The 21,491-nt window shown below is 46.8% G+C and overlaps 3 protein-coding genes across 3 annotated transcripts in view; 2 read left to right on the top strand and 1 right to left on the bottom strand.

The window, feature by feature from the left end:
- Positions 1-7,185: 7,185 nt before the first annotated feature.
- On the bottom strand, positions 7,186-13,387 carry CDKN2C (cyclin dependent kinase inhibitor 2C). Its single transcript, XM_054285967.1, has 3 exons — positions 13,166-13,387; positions 12,646-12,786; positions 7,186-9,086 (listed from the first exon to the last, which is right to left on the bottom strand). The coding sequence occupies exons 2-3, from the start codon at positions 12,772-12,774 to the stop codon at positions 8,706-8,708; spliced, it is 510 nt and encodes a 169-aa protein (XP_054141942.1). The 5' UTR covers positions 12,775-12,786; positions 13,166-13,387; the 3' UTR covers positions 7,186-8,705.
- Positions 12,838-14,274, top strand: LOC128942861 (uncharacterized protein C10orf95-like). The gene is made up of 3 exons (XM_054285505.1): positions 12,838-12,884; positions 13,195-13,747; positions 14,074-14,274. Exons 1-3 carry the CDS (start codon positions 12,838-12,840, stop codon positions 14,272-14,274), a joined length of 801 nt encoding a protein of 266 aa, XP_054141480.1.
- Positions 14,275-18,225: 3,951 nt separating this feature from the next.
- FAF1 (Fas associated factor 1) overlaps positions 18,226-21,491 on the top strand; it is a 147,057-nt gene continuing 143,791 nt past the window's right edge. Inside the window, exon 1 of the mRNA XM_054286164.1 lies at positions 18,226-18,421. Within this exon, the coding sequence (XP_054142139.1) occupies positions 18,377-18,421 (45 nt within the window). The 5' untranslated portion in view covers positions 18,226-18,376. The remainder of the gene's footprint in view (positions 18,422-21,491) is intronic.

Genomic DNA, 21,491 nt, shown 5'->3' with positions numbered 1-21,491 from the left:
GGCACAGTCTGTGCCCAAGGCAGTGCCCCACGAGTGCTCCTCCCTTCCTGGGACAGCTGGGTGCCTCTCCTGCCTGCACCACCTCCCTTTCTCCTGCTCAGAAAAGGAGGATGGGTCACAAAGGTGGAAGAGTCTGGGAGGAGGCTGCAACCAGGGAGCAGAAAGTGAGAGGAAGGAGGAGATGAGGACAGTAGAGTCCAAGGAGACAACTGCTGCTGACCAGTGATAATTCTCCTAGGACCTCATGGACAGAAATCAGTTGTGGAAGCAGTTCTGCATGATTAGGGGAAAAAAAGATTATACGTATTTACATGAAGAGATTCTGCTATGCCATGGGAAAAGGTATGATATATTGGGTAAGGAGATTAATAGGCATCATGGAGATAAAGATAAGATGCCTGAGGAAATAATTAGGAAAAAATAAGAGGTTGGATGTGCAGCTGAAGGAAGGGAAGCTAGGAGATGAAAATAGAGTGTGAGGTGTGTAAGAAGGCAGGAGCCAGGGAATGGAGAGGTGGATAAACAGTGTGGAAGAGAAAGAGCTGGGAGTTACCTTAAAACAGCACAGAGGAGAAAGAGAAGGCAGGAGCCAGGCAGAAGGAAGAGCATCAAGGGAAAGAAGGGGTGTGAGTACAGATTGAACTCTGAGACTAGGCTGATCTTCTGAGTCAGACATAAATGCAAATTGTGATTTATCTGTAATGGTATAGGAACAGGAATCAGGTATGACTAACATCTATAGCCACATTTTCTTTTCTTGTTAGAGATCTTTATCGCGTGTTCTGGATCTCGTGAGCCAGAGCCCTGGAGTTAAGGTGACCGCGTGTCATTATCTGTTTATTTTTCAGGCTTCCTCTTTCTGATTTTGTTAACAAACATTCAAGTGCCTAGAGTGCAATATACAGCTTTTTTTTTTTAATCACAGTAAAAAGTATTTCTGCAAATTCCATTTGAAAATGCTGTAAGTAATTTTGAAATGATAGGTAGGGCTGCCAGGAGTGTGTCTCACTGGCAGAGCAGAGCAAGGCCCTGCATTCAGCCTGATGGCCTTTCACTGTGGGTGTTTGTCCTCTAAGAGGGCTTGCACCATCCCCATTACATTGTGTGTAATTCATCACAGGGGTCAGCAGCCCTGCCTTGGCAATTTTGCCTCCCAACACGGCCTGGAGATGCAGGAGCAGAGTGGGAAAGGGCTGGGTGCTGCCCAGGGCAAAGCAGAGCTGGAGGTCACTGAGCAGCAGCCAGAGGGGAGTGGGAGGTGTCCTGTCCCCCTTTCAAATGTTCTCTCTGCTGGAGCTGCAGAGACACCAGTTCTACTCCTCCAGTGGCAAAACAGGGCGAAACATTGAAATTTGCCCCTACCATGGTGATTTGGCTTGCAAGCATTTGCCATTTATGTTAAATTCCAGTTTTTTTAATATAAATGGCCAATGCTTCCCCACAAAGAGTGTGTTTGGTTTGTCACATTTTCTGCAAGCTGAAGGCAAACTTTGCAGAACTGAGCTTTACTTTCCTTTTGAGAATGAAAGCAGCACTGCTGTCAGAAGATTGAGTTGTTGGTGTATATCAGGTGATAGGAAAAATTACTCTGCACATGGTCTGACATATTTTTTTTTATATATACTTGGGACCTGCAGGTGTTGATTTGCTGTCTATTTATCTGTTTGTCATACTGATAGCTTAAATCCACAAACTACACTTCTAATAACAACTCCTAGGGAGAAGCTTGCTGTTACTGCTTGGTTCCTCCTAAAGATTAAACAGAGTTAAAAGTTGGTACATTGACCTCTTGCTTCTCGAGGCAGATCTCTGTTCAGTTTCTGACCTACGTCCTGGCTGAAAACGTGTTCAATCTTTTCTTAATTTGTAGTAGATACTTGTGTACATTACAAAATCCTCTCGCAATTTGGCAAATTAAGTTGTCTGTGGTTAGCTCTGGAATTGCAGAGATATTGCAGTGCATGCAGCATTGCATAATGAGGTTCCCCAGACTTTCCTTACTCGAGTGAGTAACAGCAACTCTTATCTCTAGCATCAGATTGGTCCCATTTTTGAGAAAAGAATTAGTATCAAATATACGATGGGCATGTTATGCCTTGTGGCTGCAATGTTGTTTCAATTAACTTCCCTGAATATACCACAATGAAAAGTGTCAGCTTTTTGCCTCAGAGGCCTATAATTAGATTAAATGAATACTGTTAATTATCTACTACCTTCTTTACACAAAACAGTATGTTTCCATAAATTAAAATGCTCATACAGGAAGGAAATTGTTGTTCTCTGTAATACATGCATACAGTGCTGGATTGTGAATACTGTGACTGTATCAAAGTGTAGCACAGCTCTGCAGTCCTTATTTTACAGGAGCTAAAACAAATTACATCTGAAAAATCCACAGACAGCACACTATATATGTTGGTGCAAGGAGGTGATATTGCTAAATGTTACAGCTCTCCTGAAACAAATACACTTCTCTCTTTAACAGATGTTCTCTATAAAATTCTCTTAGGGAGATTAAATACAGCTTTGTTTGTGTACCTACAGTCACACCTTCAAGGACTATGTTATGTACAGGGAAAAAAATTGCTTTTTCTAGCAGAGTGTGCTTCTCCTTTCAGAAAAATTTTAAAAGTCCACTCTGTACGAAGCAGTTACAATTAACAGCTTGGCTTCCAGGCCTGTGTATATTCCAGCTAGTGTGGACTGAACAACTCCTCTGCCTGTTCTCCAGCATTACTAGATGCAAGAAAAAGTTCTTGACTGATCAATTCAGTCCCATGCTGGCATGCCCGATTTGGAAGTGCAGATTTTCAAATGGTGGTACATCACCTCTAGGGTAACAGATCTGAAGCAGAAAGTACTCTTCTTTGATTTGACAAAGTGTATCCCAATGTCCCTATTTCCATCAGAATAGATGTTAATAACTTCAGGCCTGAACATGGATCCTCCCTCACCAGAAAATTACAATTAACTTTAGCAGAAACCCTCATTCGGGCCTGCAATATACTCTGCATATAAATGTGATCTGTACCCAGGACTGCTCTTGTGTTTCATTAAGGTCAAACCCTGAAAAGCTTTTGAATACACAGTGTTCCTACAAGGCATTGCATTTCGTTGTGGTTTGTCCTGTGTATCTTTTCCTTTAAATGTTCATTAGCTCCGTGTATGTAAAAGTGTTCCTTAAAATATCATTGTGCTGGTAATAATCTTAATATTGAGGAGTGAAGAGGGCTGTATTGCAGTAGAAATGCTGCCCCGTTTCCTCCTCTCAGGGTGTAACAGGAGAAAGAAAGACCATCTTGATAGGCACTATCTGCTGAAGGAAAACTTTCAGAGGAGCTGTGAATCGGCTTTAACCTTTTAGTGGCTGCACTGTGAAGAAAATGTTTCAAGCTTCCTACCCCGAATTAGGCTTCTTTAATTTAAAAGATTGATAAATGCTAGTGGCCCTTATAATTACTGCTGCAAATACCAGAAAACAGTTACAGAGGAACAAAGAAATGCAACTGGAAACATGGCTCAGTGGTCCTGTACTTCCCTGAAAAGCTGATTATACTTTTGGCTGATTCATTTTCTTTCAGAGGGAATTTACCCTTTCTGGCAGTTTGAGTCTGGTTGCACCCATGGCACAAAATGTATCAGGGGATGAGGAAATTGGCTCGGGGTCCTCTGTGTGTCAAACTGAAATTTGCCACCGAGCTCCAGATTTTGTCTTTTAGCCCCTGAGTGCCCCTTGTTTGGTCAGATTCAGAAGCCATTTTAACACTAGTTTAAAAATAGAGCCATTTCATTTGTGCTTTTGCAGGTGCCTTGCCCAATTCCATGCTTTCCCTGCATGACTTATCTTGTAGGATAAGCACTAATCAAAGGTCAAGGTTATTCTGAAGTATCCAGCACGGGAGATTTCTCTTTCTCGTAGATCCTTAAGCTGAACTTCGCACAATTATAACTGATACTGTGCCGAGAGGTAATTCAAACAGGGGAAAAGTACAAAATGACAAGCAGGAACCTTTGGCACTGTAAAATGTCCCTGGTGATTTGTACTTAATGCTTCTTCAAAACGCAGAAGCCATTTTACCACTCAGAGCCATGGCAGAAGTGAATTATTATTTTTTTCCGAGTGGGGCTCTGCAGATCAGGGCTCCAGAGCCAGGCTTGGCACATGTGGCTCTCAGAAATGTGCCATGTACTTTACATCCGAAGATAATTTTCTCGCCTCTGTGACACAGAAGCCAAGAAGCGCGGATTTTTCCTCCCCCCCTCTCTCCCCTGTCTGATTTTAAAATCAGACACAAGGTCATGCATGAAAAGCTCCGGCTGGGAGATACACCTTGCTACCCGTTTTTTTAAGGAAACCTGGAGACAAACCTGCTTGGTTTTGCCTTCTACGTGAGCTGCGGTGGGAGAAGATGCTTCTGCATCCCCGGGCGCGGGGCTGGGGGAGGAGAGCCCGGCGCAGCAGCGGGAGCCCGGCAGCGGCCGCAGAGATGCGATAGAAACATCCCCCGGCGAGGCGAGACGCGGGTCCCTTCTCTGTACTCACCGCGGCCGCGAAAGCACCGGAGTTTCGCTGAGGAGACTCCAGTCCCGGCTGCGGGGAGAGGGAGGAAAGGGAGGGGAGAAGAGAAAAGAGGGGAAAAAAAAAAAAAAAAAAAAGAAAGGAAGAAGGAGAAGATAGAAAAAAAAAAAGAAAAAAAAAAAAAGGGGCGCAGTGGAAGTTGCGGCGGCGGCGGGAGAGAGGCGGCGGGGGCGGCCGGGGTGCCCGAGCCCCGGGGCCGCCTCGCTGCGCTGCCCGGCCGGCCGCAGCCCCGGGCCTGGCGGCGGGGACCGGGGCGCAGCGAAGCGGCGGCGGAGCCCGCGGAGGAAACTAAATAAATAAAATCAGACTGTTATTTAAGGCGCGTAAATTTAAAATTATTTGGACAGGAAGAGCAAGGGGAGCGGAGCCGCAGGAGCCAAAGTAACGGTTTCGGAGCCGGGCGCGGCCCCCCCGCCCCGCGGCCCCGCGCCCCGGCGCTCCCCGGGGCCCGCCCGACCTGCCCGCACCGCGGCCGGCGCGACCCTCCCTCCTCCCCGGGGACCCGCCGAGCCCTCCCGCAGCACCGACATTTTGAGTGCCTCTGTGGTGGGGCAGGCTGTGCTCAGAGCCGGTGAGAAATCTTCCTTTCTCTCTCTCCTTCTTTCTCCCTTTTTTAATTTTTTTTTTTTTATTATTCCTCACCCCCTCCCCCCCCCCCCCCCCCCCTCCATGCACAGGATAAGAGTCCCCACGGATAAATGTAAAAGCTTTCCTCCCCTCGCTTTTTCGAGGGAATTTCAGCACTTTAGTCAGGAGATAATAATGTCTGGCTGCTTCTGGCTGCCCAGTGAATTCCCAGGTATATTTGTGGAAGAAAACCTTTTCTTTCTTTTAGAAGATGAAAAGTGGTAGTTTTCTCCTGTGTTAACTCTTTCTTCACGTCAACAATGCAATGGCATTTCCTAGGGAGCTAATATCTTATCCTACCATGCAATAAACCATTGATTCCATTCCTCTCCTCACACTAAAAGCTGGAAAGAAAGTATTTTCCTGTACTTAAATGTGCTGTGGCTTACTGCACTGGAGAGTGAGGAAAATTCACCTTCAAATACCTTCTCATTCACTTTCCCCGGCTAAGGGCAGGGCAGTGCCAGGGTTAGCCCTGCACCTCTGCCCCTCTCTCCCAGCACCCACAGACCGGGTATTTCACCCTCTCACGGGGCTGCTGCCACAGATGAAACCCTCTTCGTTCCCTGTAGGATCCCTTTAGGATCTGCCCCTTTCCAAAAGGAGCCCAGCAGCCCCCGCCGTTGTTCCGAGGATAATTTAGAAACAAAGGTCAAGTGTAACAGCTTTGCTCATCCGTGTAACTGAAATAGGGGAGAGGGCTGTTGCCCCACAGTTGTGTCCTCACACAGCCTGGTCACTCTGAATCCTGGTACAGCTACATTTTATGCTGTATTTCTTCACATGTTTCTGCGCTTGCTGTATTTGTTTCTATTTATACCTCTCATCTCGATGCTGCACTCTTTGCTGCCGATTCCTGGGCTGCTGCAGGGCGATCTCTGCTCCTGCCTGGAGACTTACTTGGCAGTTGGTTTATGTCTCAATAAAAGCTCTCAAAAATCTTCAATTCAATCTCACACGCTGCAGTTTTGCATCTCAGGGTGAATGTGTTTGTCGACATTTTCAGGAACATGCGAGTTTTTGAAACTGCACTTTTTGATGTTGCCAAAATACTGGGGGGAAAGCGCCAAAGCAATTTCTGAAACCACATGCGATATTACAATCCTTTTTAGGTGTCAAGATTCTCTATTAATGAGACTTGCATTATATTATTTTCTCCTCGCTCAGTAAATATAAAGACTTCTGGAGGAAAGCCATTCCCCAGCAACCAGGCACCTTTTGTCACTGACAAACCCTGTAAGGTGTAACCCCCCGGCTGACTGCTTTCTTTGGTTTCCTAGAGGCTCTTTGCAGTAACTATTAACTTCCTGGGATAATAGAGAGCAATTTTTGCTTTCCAAGTATCTAACGAAGAATTTCAATTGATCGTCTTGCAGAGGGGCTCGCAGAGAGAGCGCAGCAGTGAAATCAGATAAAACACACCTTTAAACCAGACTATCAGCCGTGACTCAGCCGCCGGGGCTTTGGGCATGGCCGGGGGTAATTCGTCCTGGCTTTAACCCTGAACTCCTGGCACGCAATAAAAGCCGCTATTTCTGACTAGGCGGGGCATTTTTCTCGGAAGAGAAGTTGCTCTTATTAAGCCACTGCTTAAACTTCACCTTAGCGTAAATTAAATGCTGATAAAGCTCCAAACGAGTTTGGAATTATGTTTTTTAGTAGCACGGGTGAAAAAAAACCACAAAAACCCAAACGGGAGAAAGCTGGATATTACCTTCTGGTGTAGCACAGATTTCCTCTTTGTGAGAGGAACGGAGAGGGAAAAGCTTGGAGCATCCTCCAGGAAAGGAAGGAGGAAAGGAAGATGGAGAGCAACACAGAGCGATTTGGGTCACTTCACCTCGGGGACCTGTGGATTATGTTGCTCGGTTTAATATTTCAAGTGGTTTAGTGTTCTTTCTACTGGGAATTTTGGGGTTGTTTCCCCAAAAATGTTTCTTATGTGCTGTGCTGCTCCGATTAATGATCATGGCACAATATTTCATATTTCACAGAGGTTTTTAATCAGAACACAGCAGTGTGACAGAGCTTGTAGTAAATGTGACAGACAGTTTCAGCAATTTTTTTTTTACTTGAAAACATAGTAACTGATTTTGTGGGGCTAATTAAAAAAAAAAAAAGTTAAAAACTAAACTAAAGTATTCCCTCTCCTCTTTTAAGTGCTATTTAAAGTAGTATTCATTTTGCATTGATTTAAAACTTTCTATTTTGCACGACTGAAATGTAGATTATTCAAAATTAAGCACTTTAAACTGCCCATCTGCCCAATAAGTAGATCCTGTACAAATGTTAAAAGTTTCATAATAGACTCTTCCCGACACGGTGCTGAGCATCGTTGGCTCCTGTTGGGGCTGGAGAGGCAAATGAGTTTCAGTCTGGTGAATACTCTCAACTCTCTGTTGCAATAGGAAATTTCCAATGGTTAAATTGTGTTTTAGGTGCAAGCAATAACTTAACTTTACAAATACCAAAAGTGCTGCTTCCTAAATGTCACCTTATTCAAATGTTCTTGTTTTGTGAGATGCTGTCATTAAAATAGTTTATTTCCAGACAAACCAGAATATTGGTGGAAAGCAAATGTTACTTAGAGAACATCTAAACTGCAATCAGCAGATGAAGTGACCAGAAGTGTTGCATTGCAGCTTTTGTGTCCCCTTTGACAATGGTTCTCTGCTGCTTGTTTTGAAACTAGAAAAAAAAACGTCCTCTGCAGTGCACAGTAAACACGAACTACCAAACTGAGCTGTTTAAAACCTCTGGCACTCGAAGAAACACCGCTTATACTGTTTCTGGTAACTAAATTCAAAACCAGATTGGTGAAAGTTTAAATACACAAAGAGGAAAAGTGTCATGTAAATTTAGAAAGTAAGTGACCTAGTTCTACAAGCTCTTGTTAGTGACAAAATGCAGTTACTGCCTAAAGCATCTAAGCGCCATCCACTGTCCTCAGGCCACGCAGCCTTTGACTTCCAGCTCTGCCTGTGCAGGGGCTGCAGGTGACCCCTTGTGAAAAGGATGTTTTAGCTAAAACAGGACCTCAGACTCTTGAGCCTGACCGAAAGGGAAGGGGGGAGTGAGGAGAAGGGAGGGGTGCATTGAGAGGTGGGAGAAATCACAGTAAACTATTTCCTTTTCTTAAAAGTCCAGCAATATTAAGCAAGTGAATGAATAGTAGCTCTTGTATTAATGACTTGATACGAATGACCTAAAATAAATTGTAAAAGTTGATACTGGAAAACTAGATATGATCAACCAACATACACACAGATGAGTATGTGTGAAAGTGAAAGGTATAGGAAACTGCTGGGAGCATGGATTCAAAACATTTCCATTGTCTAAAAACCCACCTCTGGAATTTCTCGAGACTTACACTACCAGCTCTTCAGAAGGAAAAAAAAAGAAAATAAAAATGTGGCAACGAACGTTGTTAAAAAGGAGGGAAACACCCCAAGCAGTCTGCACACCCTCAGGTCCAAAGGAGCCGCCGTCGCGGCGGCGCTCAGTCCATGCTGGGGGGCACGGCGCTGCTGCTGCTGGCCTCCAGCAGTTCCACCACGGCCGCCCGGCGGTACAGCTTGGCCAGGTCGTAGGCGGTGTTGCCGCGCTTGTTCTGGTGGCCCACCTTGCACTCGGAGCGCGCCAGCAGCAGCTGCACCACCCGCACGTGGCCCTCCTGCGCCGCCAGGTGCAGCGGCAGGTTGCCCTCGTTGTCCTCGATGTTAACGTCGGCTTCGAACTCCAGCAGAGTCTGCAAAGTGTCCAGAAAGCCCTCCCTGGCTACGTCGTGGATGACAGCGAAGCCGGTACTGTCTCTCAGGTTGGGGTTCGCCCCGTTGCTGAGCAGCCGCCGGGCGATTTCGGGGTTGCCGAGTTTCATCACCTGGGAAAGAGAGAGGAGAATTGGATACCGCGGGTGGGGGTTTGCTCCAGCACTGCCTCCCGTCCTCCTGCTCAGCCCTGGATTTTGTCAGAGCCCAGTTCTCATTTAAAGCAGACAGAGGAGACTCGCTCCAGAGCTAATGACACACCAGAACGTCTCGTTTTCCATGTATTTGTTACTGAACTCGGTGAAATTGTGAGAGATGTTATCATTTCGGTGGTCATAGCTTTCTGCTTCGGAGAGGTTAATGCCTGCAATAGCACAGAATGGCATATAACAGCTTCTTTTTTTTTTTTTTTTCCCTAATGAGGATCATCTCAGTTTCTGAACATATAAAAATTAAGTATAGTTCGATTTTATTTGCCTAAGTATTGAGACACCTCTGCATTACTGTTTAATCTTGTTAAACAGCAAATATAGGGTCTCTGAGGAACAGATATTTTACCTAAGCAACAGCAAATGTAGAATGTGTTTTTACAAGCTTTCAGGTGTTTACATTGTCTGTGCATTATCATAAAACAAATATTTGGACTATACCATAGCTCTATCTGTTGAGAAACATAAATGTTAAAAGAAATTCTTCTCCCCAATATTTGTGTTTCATTAGGTCACCCAAAAAGGAAAAATCAAAAGGAATGTTTCAAAGTTACAGAAATTGTCTTCTAAAATCAATATATTATATTGTACTTTCACAACCTTTCTATAAGTAAACTGTGGCTATGTTCTGTTGTTAAAACATCCCTTGAAAAAAATATACAACAACAACAACAATAATTGGATTTTCTGACTGTTTTACTCAGGGAAAAAAAAAAAAAAAAGAGCTTCTTTCAAATTTTCTCAATTGCACCATAAAACTATCATAATTAGAACACAAATCTCTCTTATTTGTAACTTAACTGCCTGCACCGATTTCCTTGTAATTCCTGATTTTTTGTTTGCACACTTTCCAAAAATGAACACTGTAATGTATATTGTGTAATCTCTAGCCTATAGGCAGTATTTTCCTGTCCTTGTAACTAATCTCATTGTAAGTACAAAATTCGAAAAAACCCCAACTCTTTTATATTTCCTCAGAGAGAGATTCACACATTGATTTGAAAATCTTGATTAATTAAAAAAAAAATCAGCATAAACGAGCATTACAGTGCATTAGATTTAGCTTAAGGTACAACTTCTACAGAGGTTTGCTGAAAATCTCTCCTGACGAAAAATACATATCAAGTTTTTTAAGAAAAACAAGGTATAATAAATACATTTATGTACAGCGTTTGAAGTGTAAAGCAGCCCAGCACATTATAACCACAGACAGGAGCAAAAGTGCAGATAAGACAGGCTGGGATTCAGGGAAAGAGATCTCTCTGTGCCCCAAGGCTTCCAGCTCCCGACTTCCAGCCAGTTCTTTCACTTCTGACAGAGATGGAAGCGATGTAAAAGAAAACAAGATCATTGTGATCTCTCTTTGTTTAGTAAAAACCGGACATTCTGATCTCTTTTGGAGAGCCCAGGCTGTATTATTTGTGAATTCAAAACATATATTTGGGTTAAGTGGGAGTTTTCACTGTTCAGGCCAGGGGACTGAAGGCTTCAGTTAAAGATGCGAGGGGGAGAAAATCCAAAAAAAGGTGGTGCTTTTTGGCCGTGGGCTACAGCTGAACAGCAAATGCCTCCTATATTTTGCAAAATAATGTTAGGGGGGAGGGAGGACAAGAAGTAAAAAGCATTCATTTAATAAATCTGACAAAGAGCATAAGGGCAGGAGATGTATTTGAGGCCTGCATAGGTACACTTCACCAGAAATAAAAAGGACAGAGCAAGACAAGCCGAGTAGTTGTTTAATTAAACATAAATGCAGAGGAAAAATATAAATTCATTGACATTAATATAGGAGCATTCTCTCCGTTGTAATTGAGAGAGAGATTACAGAGAGATTATCTCACTCTTGCAGAGTGCACTGAGAGAGAAGTCTTTCGAGTGTGGCCAGGCACCCACAGCACATTTTAGGATGATACATATTGAAAATAAGTCGGCAGATTCTCCTGTTTTGGTTTTTGTGGTGGTTCATTAGCTCGGTTGCTATAATCCCTAAGAAGTATTGTTAGGGCGCAGATGCAGCTGGATGCTATGTAATTGTGTAAAATATACCTTAATTCAGGATATGGACAGTTAGCTGCTTTTAGGAAAAAATATCCAGCATTCCTGTAGGACAAATCAGTTTTCAGCCCCCTTGTCCCGAGGATAAATCAACTAGCTAAATGTTTCCTGCTTTCTTAAAGAATTTAGCTTGTCTAAGTTTTTAATTTAAACCCTTTCACTCTCTTTAAAGTTGCTGCAAGTGTCTGCACTGCCATGCGATGCCCTATTTAGGTGTTAACAGGACAGCGAGGAGCTCACAGATCTCCAGCTTCAGCGAAATTATCAAAAAAGGGTCATTCCTGCATTATCAGCAAGAGGTGCTTATTTTCCAGCTTTAACATTTTGATGTTAAGCCAAAAATCTGTAAATATCTCGAGTACACTCACAGGTTCTATGCTGTCTAAAAATCCACTTTCAGAAATTATTACCATGGTTTTGGGGGAAGGGAGAAGAGGGGTTAAAAAACAATTTTACTAATGTGCGAAATGAAAAAGACCTATAGCTCCACTTCCACATTGTATTACTTATAACTTAAGTAAAAATAGCCACACTTATTTTCCCTCTGGAATTATAAATCACATATTTCACTATTTGGAAGGTATTCTAGCCTTTTTGCCATCATTATCTGATAATATTAAAAGCAAAATCTTTCATCAGCTACAATACTTAGCAGTTGGACAAGTTCCAACTCCTGCCTGCACAACTATACAGTTAAAAATTAGGACACAGCACCCTATACGATCAGAAAGGAAATAAATGGAAGCAGTGCCCTGCTAGCCGATCTGAAAAAAGCAAATATTAAAGTTTTGGATATGAATGAAAAAGCAAGTGATTCAGCTGGAACCCTGGCTCGCAGGGCTAGCTCTTAATGTACATCGGAGGTCCTCGCTTCTGAGCAGCATGATCATTCCCACAAACAGAGCATAAAGGAAAAGTACCATCCACAGCAGACCCCAGCACCCAGACGAGCCACGCTTTAAAAGCACATTGCAGGAAAACAAATAAAAAGAAAAAAAAAAAAAAAGAAGGAAGAAAAAAAAAAGATAAAAATCCTAAGCTTCAGAGAGAACAGAACATTTGTGTTTACAGACCTGCTATGAAATCCTGCTCACCTAAGCTGATTTCTTTCCATCTCAGCTGTCTCACTCCTTGCCTCTTCCCCACGAAGTTAGCAAATATTAGCAAACTGGTAGCCCGTTTGACATTGAGGGTGATCCCCGATTGAAAGAATGGTTTTGACCAGTTTTATTTCAAGTACGTCATTTTAGGGAGTTGGAGCCACTAAACTTATAAAATATGGCATCCAACGAGTTTGAAAAACCACTCGAATTTCATCCACCAGCCTGCTTAAAACGTTGTCTTTTTTGGAAACCCGGGTCACGTAGGTACCAGTGATGAAATATTTTCTCCCTCTCTGGATACCAACCTGCAGCGCAGTCCTCCCAAATCCATTTTGTGCATTGACGTTTACATTCTTTTGCAACAAATTAGTAAGTTGCACTAGGTCCCCCTTGGCAGCCGCGGACGCCAGCTCGTTCCCAGAAGGCTCGGCCATTCTTTAGGGTGACTGACGATCGGAAAAAAGATGAGATTTTTTTTTTTTTTTTTTTAACCAGGCATGGCATCGGAGACTGACAGAAGGATTGGGATGGTTAATCTTCTGGAGTAAGACCTTGTAGTAAATACTCGTAAAAAACCTCCTTGCCAAGAGCCCGCCCCTAACTCACACGTGATTATTCAGCAAAACTGCAGCTCCACTTGAAGCAAGATTTCTTTGCTTCCACATATAGAGTAACTCTTATTAAAGACTTTGGCCACTTTCGCGGGGGGAGGGGGGGAATAGATTAACAGCTAGGCAAGATATTGTATATGTTATAGGTAACATATATACACGTACACCGGAGACTCACTCAGACCCGAGATCTTGGAAGAAGAAGACAACCCACCCTGTTCACAGCCGGTTTCTGAAACTTAGCAGCAGCAGCAGCAGCTCGGAGGAAAGGTCTCCTGTAGCAGTGTGCATCCAACTCCCGCTCGGGATCCCCCCCTTCATCCCTCTCCGTCGGCTTAGTCCGGGCCCAGCAGGGAAGGGAAGGACGAGCCGCGCCCGCGGAGGGCCGGGCGCGGCGGCGGCGGCTGTCCGGGCTCCCAGCTCGCTGTCTCGGCGCTCTCGCTCCCCGCAGCAGCAGCAGCAGCAGCAGCAGCTTCACTCCCGCGGCCCCGCGCAGCCTCCGCGCAGCGGGCGGGCGCGATCCCGGCCGGCGGCCGCCCCCGGCGGCGGCGGCTCCGGAGCATCCAGGAGGGCGGCGGGCGGCGCGGGGGGGCTGCCGCGAACCGCCGCCCGCGCTCAGGGCGTGGAGGAGCCGCGGCGCGGAGCCGTCTCCGCCGTCGTCCCTCGGCCGGGGTCTCTCCGCCGGGGTCCCGCCGCCGCTGTCCGCGCTCCGCCGGGCGCTCCCCGGGACAGGCGCTGCTCCCGCCGCGGCCGCGGGGCGCGGGCAGAGCTCCCGGCGGGGGCAGGGGCTGCGCTGGTGCCGCCGCTGCCCCGGCCCGGCCGCGCTCGCAGCCGCACTGACAGCCCCGCTCGCCTCCTCTTCCAACTTCGCGAAATAAAGCTGCACTTGCCGGTCCGCGGCCGCCGCCTCCGCCCGCGGCTTTGCGCTCCCCCTTTTTTAAGCGCAAACAATCGCTACTTCTGTTTCCTAAGGACACGAAGCCGGTTTCTCTCTCCTTTTTTTTTTCCCCTTTTTTTTTTTTTTTTTTTTTTTTTTTTTTTAACCTCATCAGCTTTTTTTGAAAAGAAAAAAAATTTGAGCGCTTTTTTGAGTTGAAACACCCGCCCACATTTTAACGGCAGAGATTTAAGGAGGCGCGGCGGAGTTCGGGCAGGAAGGCCTGCAGCGGCTCCCGCCCGCCCCTCGCCCGGCCCCGCCGCGCTCCGGCCGCCGCCGCAGCTCCGCGGCGCCCGGTGCCGTCCCCTCGCCGCGCAGCCCGGGCACGGCTCCGCCACGGCCAGCGCGGCCCGGCCGCTTTTAGCAGCAGCGCTGCTGAGGCCTAGGGGGGGAAAATGAAAGGAAAAGGAGGCTGTAGCAGCGGGAGCCGCCGCACCCCGGCGGGAGGAGCGGGATCGGGGGCGCTGGGCAGACGGGAGGGCCGCGGCGCTGCCCGGAGCCGCTCCCCGGCGGTCCCCACCTGCCCGCGGGGGGAGCGGAGCCGGCTCCGGTGCCGGTCCCTGCCCCTTCGCCCTGGCTCGGCGCCCCGCGGGCAGCGGCTCCGCGCTCGGGCCGCCCCGGCAGCGGCGCGGGCTCCTCTCCCGTCCTGAGGACAAGGTCAAGGATGAAGGGTCAATGTCAAGTTGTCTTAGCGGTGGAAGGCGATCGTCCACGAGAGCGCTCCTTGCTTCCCGCGTTTCTGGTGTCCTTGATTGATTCGAAAGTGCCATTTTGAAGGGGAGCCGCGCCCGGGCATCAAGAAGACGCGAGGACTTCGCTTTCCCTTCCCAGGGCGAAGAAGTGAGGATGGTACAGGACGGGGATGTCACCGCCACTCTGCCTAACAGTGTTTAGTGTCTTAAAGTGCTTTAATGGCTGGATTGCTTTAGGTTTCAGGGAGCCTCGGAGGACTGCGTTCTGCCAAGCGAACCCTCCGAGAGGTAAGCAGCGATGTCATGGCTCCCTGATAAGCACGCGTAACCCATCGCTCGCAGGGGCAATCTGCACGTCTGTTTTCTGCGTGGACGCCACGGGAAAGTGATTTTTGAATGTAAACAGGCGAGACAGCTCGGGGAGGTGCGTTCGGGAGGGAACCTGCGGTGGGTGCAGCTCCTGCAGCGCTGCCCTGCGGGGGAACCTGCGGCCGGCAGCCGGGCCGGGGCCTGAGTCGGGGCGGCCGCCGTCAGACACAGCCGGTTCTACAGCCGTGGATCTGCAGCTGAACGAAGCCAGACTCCTGCATCTGGCTTTCCTCTCAGCTTCGGTTGCGTTTTGCTTTGCAGTTGTATTTTCCTGTACTGATTCCCCCATCCACGCTTGTTTGCGAGCGTTACAAAGGTGACAAGTGAGCTGCCTACACACGAAGCAGGGAAAACAGCTTTGTTCAGTTTACCAACTGACCCTCCACTCCTATTCTCACTAAAGGGGAGAAAAACTACGTGTATTTTAAGGGCCTCATTGTGGTAATTCTCGTCCAGAAGCAGTAGTGCTTTTCTCCCCTCCTTTTCCCCCGTTTTTTAAAAGCGAAAATGTAAATTATAACTTCCCTCAAAGTTAGCTCTAGAAATATATGTATGCAAGTAGCATCTGTTTATTCAAATACAGTCGCTTTTCTGCATAAAGAGGGAATTTACATGTAAAACTTGGATTATTCAGTCAGATGGCTTATAAATTACTTATTTTGTGACTAATTACTGCCTAAAATCCACAGGCTTTGGTGGTGTTACCTGTTGCTAACTTAGTGCAAAATTAGACCTGCAAATATTACAAGTCTCACACTATTTGTTTGTTGGTTTATGGTTCAGAATAAAGCTTCCATCTTCTGTTAATCACGCCACATAGCAAAATAATTAAGTAAAGTGTAGCTGTAGTGCTGCAGGCCTCCTGCAAGTAAAGCTGCCTGGCCAGAAAATGCCACCAAACTTCCTCTGCTGTGCAGGTCTGTCAAAAGTCTTTGCAGAAAGCAGTTCGTTAATCCTGATCATTTCCTCTCACGAGTGATAGAGATACTCCACCTAAAACAGAGAGATTTGTCCCGATCGGCTCCAGAATCAGCAGAAAAAAAACCAAGGAAACCAGCAACAAACAACTTCTGGAGGGAGATATTATCACCGGGCAGTATAAGGAGTAAAATAATCTGCTCCCTAATTTGTCTCTCACTCGTTGGAGGAAAAAATCCACCTCGAATGGCTCAGAGAGGCTGTGAGAAGGCAAACAGAAACTTAAGCTGTGACTTGAATGTGAACTTCCTGAGATGTGGGGCACGTGCAGCTTTTCACCTTTTCTTCATGTTCTGGATCAGATCCTTCCTGTTTTGATCTAATATAGATATCATTATTTAAAATATGACTGTAATAGACATGAACGCCGTGGAACTAATCTTGACAACATACCTGCAGCTTCAGTTTGTGCCAGGAATGAATTGGCTTTAATCCAATTGCTAAAACTCGCTTTTCAGCCTTTATTATAGTTACTCTCTAGTAATGTGTGGGTGGATTTGTTTGTAATTTAGCATAGGCTGTCCCTGGCATTGCACCATACCTTCTACTTAGTACAGAACTGTCTGTAGCATCAAACTGGGGGGTAAAAAAAAAAAAAGGTGCAGGTGTGAGGGCAATTAATTTATCATCCCTCCGGTCGCTGGTGGGGAGCTCGCATTGTTAAGCTCACGTCAGCGGGCAATAAAACCCTTTTGGTGAGCCCTGCCAACACAAGCTAGAGCAGGAACACGGTAAAAGGTAAAACCCCAGCTTCTCTGACACTGTGGCTTCGCATCCTAAGTGGCGTTTCCGTGCGGCCTCAGCCCGCCCGGAGCGCCGCCGCTGTCAGACAGCCCAGCCCAGGCAGCAGCGGCCGCAGCAGGCTCTAAACCATCCCCGGGGCTTCTCTGGGCATCTCGGGTCCGCAGCAGGCTCTAAACCATCCCCGGGGCTTCTCTGGGCATCTCGGGTCCGCAGCAGGCTCTAAACCATCCCCAGGGCTTCTCTAGGCATCTCGGAGCCTCCTGAAGGCACAGCCGAGCTCCCCTCTCCGCACGCAGCGCTTGTCCGCGGTGGCGCCGCTCCCCCCGCAGCTCGCCCCGGGGGCTGGCAGAGTCCACAGAACCCCCTGCGACCCCGCGGATGGACCGGACGAACAATAAAGAACGCTGCTTCCTACACCCGGCACAATATCTTGATTCAAAGGTGTCCTAATGTAGCGTTGTTAGCTGACGGAAAGCTGCTGGGTGCGCCCGTGACCTCAGCTACGACACGCACAGGACACTTGAAGAAGCAGAGCAAAATATAATTAGCAAATTGGCGTCCAAATGTGTGTTTTGTGTCGGTGCTATGGGGCTACATGAACATCAGGTTGTAGGAGGCAGACTTATAAAGCATCATTAGATTTGCATTACTCAAAGCAGGTTTATTTGCGATATATAATATAATTGCATCTTACAGTGCTGCTGGAGTGCTAAGCCTGAGCGAGGGCCGCTGTGCTGGTCACGGTGTGCTGGCTCACAAAAACCTGCGGAAAATGCATTTTCTTCTCTTGAGCCAAGTCGGAACCCGGGGGCAGTGTCGCCGCTCCCCCGAGCGCCGGGCGGTGCGGAGCACCGGGCGGGCACCGCGGCCGGGGCAGCCGAGGGGACGCGAACCGCTGCATCCAGCGAAACCAGGGCGATCACGGGGCGCGGATGGAGGGAGAGGGGCAAGGACGGATGGATGGACGGACGGATGGATGGATGGATGGACGGACGGACGGACGGATGGATGCCCCGCTCCCGCACAGAGAGGCAGGGCCGCGCTCCGCCCGGCAGCGGCAGCGGCCCGCGTTTCCCCGCGCCGCCCGGGCACGGCTGCAGCCGCTCCCCTCAGAGCCGTTAGGCCGCAGCCGCCGGCGGAGCCCAGCCCGGACACCTCGCGCCGCGGCCGGGCCCGGGAGCCGCCAAGCCCCGGCACGGGACGTGAGGCTGTGTCCGCCCCGCTACGGAGCTCCGGCCGGGCCGGGGCTCCCCGCTCCGCTCCGGTGCCGCCGGGTCCCGGTCCCGGCTCGGTCCCGCCCCCGGCTCCGGGAGCGCTTGACAGGCGGGCAGTCACGTGGCGGCCGCAAAGCGCCTCTTTGCGACCTCAATGACAGGCAAAATGTGCGACACAGGCGCTGTGGAGGCAGGCGGGGAGCGGCGCTGCCTCCTCCTCCTCCTCCTCCTTCTTCTCCTCCTCCTCCTCCTCCTCCTTCCCGGGCCAGCGGCTGAGGCAGCGCTGCCCGCTCCCGGCCCCGCGCCCGGCCCGCCGCTCTCCTGCCTCCTCCCGTGCCCGGCCCCGGCAGGGGCAGCCCGGGGGCGCCGCGGGAGCCCGAGCGCAGCGCGGCGCCTCCATGAGCTCCTGAGCTCCCACCCTGCCCCGTCCTCCCCGCGGCAGCGGCTCCAGGTGCGCGGGTCCGAGCAGAGCCGGGACGCAGCTGGCTGCAATGGCGTCCAACATGGACCGAGAAATGATATTGGCTGATTTCCAGGTAAATTTCAAGCCGCCGCCACACAGCCGTGGCCTCTCGCTGCTTTTCTCTTTCTCCTCGTTGCTGTGCTGCTTGTTCTTTGTGGGGAGGTCCGGGCTGGTGGGTGTGAAGCCCACCCTCTGAAGCCTCCGCTCTCGCTTTCCTTCTTTTTTTGTTTGTCAGAAACGGGGAGCGTGTGCCCTCTTCTCTCAAGGTGCGTGAACAAAATGTCTCCTTTAACTTAGAGAGTTTCAGTTTTTAATTAATAAAATAAAGCTTTTTCATCCACTTCGCTCGTTCCTACCCTCTGCATCCACCCAGGCCCTGGGACAGCTGTGAGGCAGCTCACTTGGAAGAGGCAAATGCCAGGGAGGATACAAAACTCACCAGTCCACATGATTTGTCACAGTGTTTGTAGTGAATCACTTGCTGGTGCTACAGATTAGTGCTGAACAGAGGTGTTTCCATTCCAGCATCAACACTAAACTCCATGGTTGCCTCAGCCTATGACTGTTGTGATGACGGTAAAACTCTTCCCACCCCATTCCAAACAGCAGCGTGTTTGTGTGGAAGGGAGGAATATCCTCTTCCGAGTTGTTTGTTTCCTTTCCTTCTCTCTATAAAAGGGTTGTAATTTAACTTCAGACTTCTATATCTTATCCCCAGAATAAAGTCTTTCTGTAAGTGGAAGTGATGTGTTTAGGAGCGTATATTGCTTCTTAATATTGCTTGTTTTATATTGCTTTCCTAAGACCAAGTAAAAAAGTGGAGGATACCTGCATTTGAAATAATGGGGGGGAACCAAACACATCTGGGAAGGGAATCAAATAATATTTGAATATACTTTTTTAATATTTGCTCTTTAATCCATCTGGGTTTTTTTAAGCTCTGTCCATTTGCAGTGGTTGTTCTTACATGGGTTGGCACCTGGATATCCTTGGATTGATGTGTAAAACTGCCATCTATATGTTCAGCTTCTCAAAAGACTGTTAGCAGTGAAACTATTTCATTTAGTTGAAAAGAAAAAAAAAAGTAATCCCACCAATTCACTCTGTGCGTGTGTTTCCTTGGAGCTACAGGTAGGATGACTGTGGTATGCACAGTAATTCCTGTGTATTGTGTAATTAAGTAATTCCTCTGTTGCAAAAGGTACCAGGTATCTCACTGATGTAACTCATGGAGTTCCCAGCTGGCAACAGGAAACTGTCATCCCCTCCTGTACCCCATATCTTATACCTGTGTTCATTAAAATGCTTACCAAATGTTACTATATTGACACTACTTTGTTGTACTTGGGGGTACTTTTGTGTGTGTAAGGGATGACATCCCAATTTTAGGGCTGGGATTTCACAAAGGAGTTTTTCCAGGAACAGCACACTGTGTGAAAGGAAACTGGGACCCCAATTCTGCATTCATACCTGTGGGAACAGATTCTTGTGGGATCCCACATTATTACCTGAACTTACAATCAGGAATCCCAGAAGATGAGATTAGTGGCTGGTGAATGTGAGATTATTTGTTTAACAGAATTTTCAAAACAGATTTGCACTTTGCAGGTGTTTTTTGCTATTTTGCAGTATTGTTGTGCTTGGATTTTGAAACCATTAATAAAAGTGTAAGAGCAACTGCAGTGTTTGGTACCATGAAGACAAGTAAGTATCATTGCAAACTTGCAGGTGGGTGGTGGAGTCACAGAAGCCAGTTTTAGATCAAGGGTGGGTGACATAATGTGTCTGAACCTAGGACACAGGAAATATTTTATCATACACCAGTCCTTGCTTAAAAAGAACCCAAACATTTTCCTCTTGTATTTCAGGAGACAGCTTTGTTTTCCTGTTTCATTGTATTTCTTTTTAAGATTATATCAAGTGTCTACCTGATTTTGAAGTACTGATCTGTTAATTGTCATGCTGTTAATGATTCAGATTAGTAAAGGACAATGTCAGTCATTATTAGGCCTTGAATCTCTGGGCTGTTACAAAACAGTAATGGTTTTTGGGTCTTTTAAATACTTGGTGGAATTTGCAACTCATTCACTAAGAATTTAAAAGGGAGAATAAAACATTATGTGCCAAGTAATTCTGCATGATTTTCCCTCCTATATTTTCTGTACCTTTTAATTAATAAATATGTTTCTCAGAGTTCTGCTGCCATCTTCTATGTTTATGTGAGGTGTCCTATTGAAGAATGGTGCACACAGTGAAAATTTCAAAAGCAATTATTTGTAGTTTAGTTCAGCTAATCTTTGGTGAATTAAACTGGGAGGGAAACTTCCATCACCATTTCAGCCTCACTTTTCCCAAGTTGTGTTTAAGGGGCATAGAGTAGTGGTCTTTAAACTTCTGAAACTTGAAAGGGTTTTCTCTGCCCATTAAAAAAAAAAAAAAGAAATGAAATCATAATTCTACTGATGCTTTTGTGAAGCTTTCATGCATTTATTTAGTATCTTCCAGAGTTATTAGGGGTTTTGCCTTGGGTTTCAGCTAGAGCAGGAACTTGTATTGCATTTGTTTTTTTCTCTTTAGCTCTGATTGTAGTAACAGGTTACTTGTGCATTTGGAGGTACTAAAGAGAATCACTTATTTTTAAAAAGTATTTTGCATATATATATATTTGTAAATTTATATATTTTTATATATATATATATATATATATATATATATATATATATATATATATATATGTAAACCCATGGTATTTTATGAAGTATTTTAAGTATAGAGTAAGGCACAGTGAGTGATCTACCAAAATATTTTTGCCTAATGTCTCAAAACAATTTAAGCCTGTTCTGTGTGGTTTATAATTATTTTCTTTTCCTCTCCTTTTTAATGAGGCTACTGTGTGCTGACCAGGGAGCACAAAATCCGTATTCATGCATGTGGGCTGTATAAGCAACCTGCCTAACTTTTCCTTCTTAGGCCCACACTTAGGAAAGATTATGCAGAAGCTTTGCTTTGTACATGAGTAGCCTGATTGTTTTCAGTGGAAGTAGCTGATGTGGAGTTCAGTGCACAAACAAGTTTGAGCTTTTTTTACTAAATGCAATTCAGAACTTCTCCACAAAGTGTCATTGGCATAAAGGAAAAACTCC

This window comes from Melozone crissalis, unplaced genomic scaffold (assembly GCF_028551555.1).
Source record: "Melozone crissalis strain CALT ecotype California unplaced genomic scaffold, PUWL_Pcris_2 ptg000045l_1, whole genome shotgun sequence".
NCBI lineage: Eukaryota > Metazoa > Chordata > Aves > Passeriformes > Passerellidae > Melozone > Melozone crissalis.
This window is presented reverse-complemented; position numbering and strand designations above follow the sequence as displayed.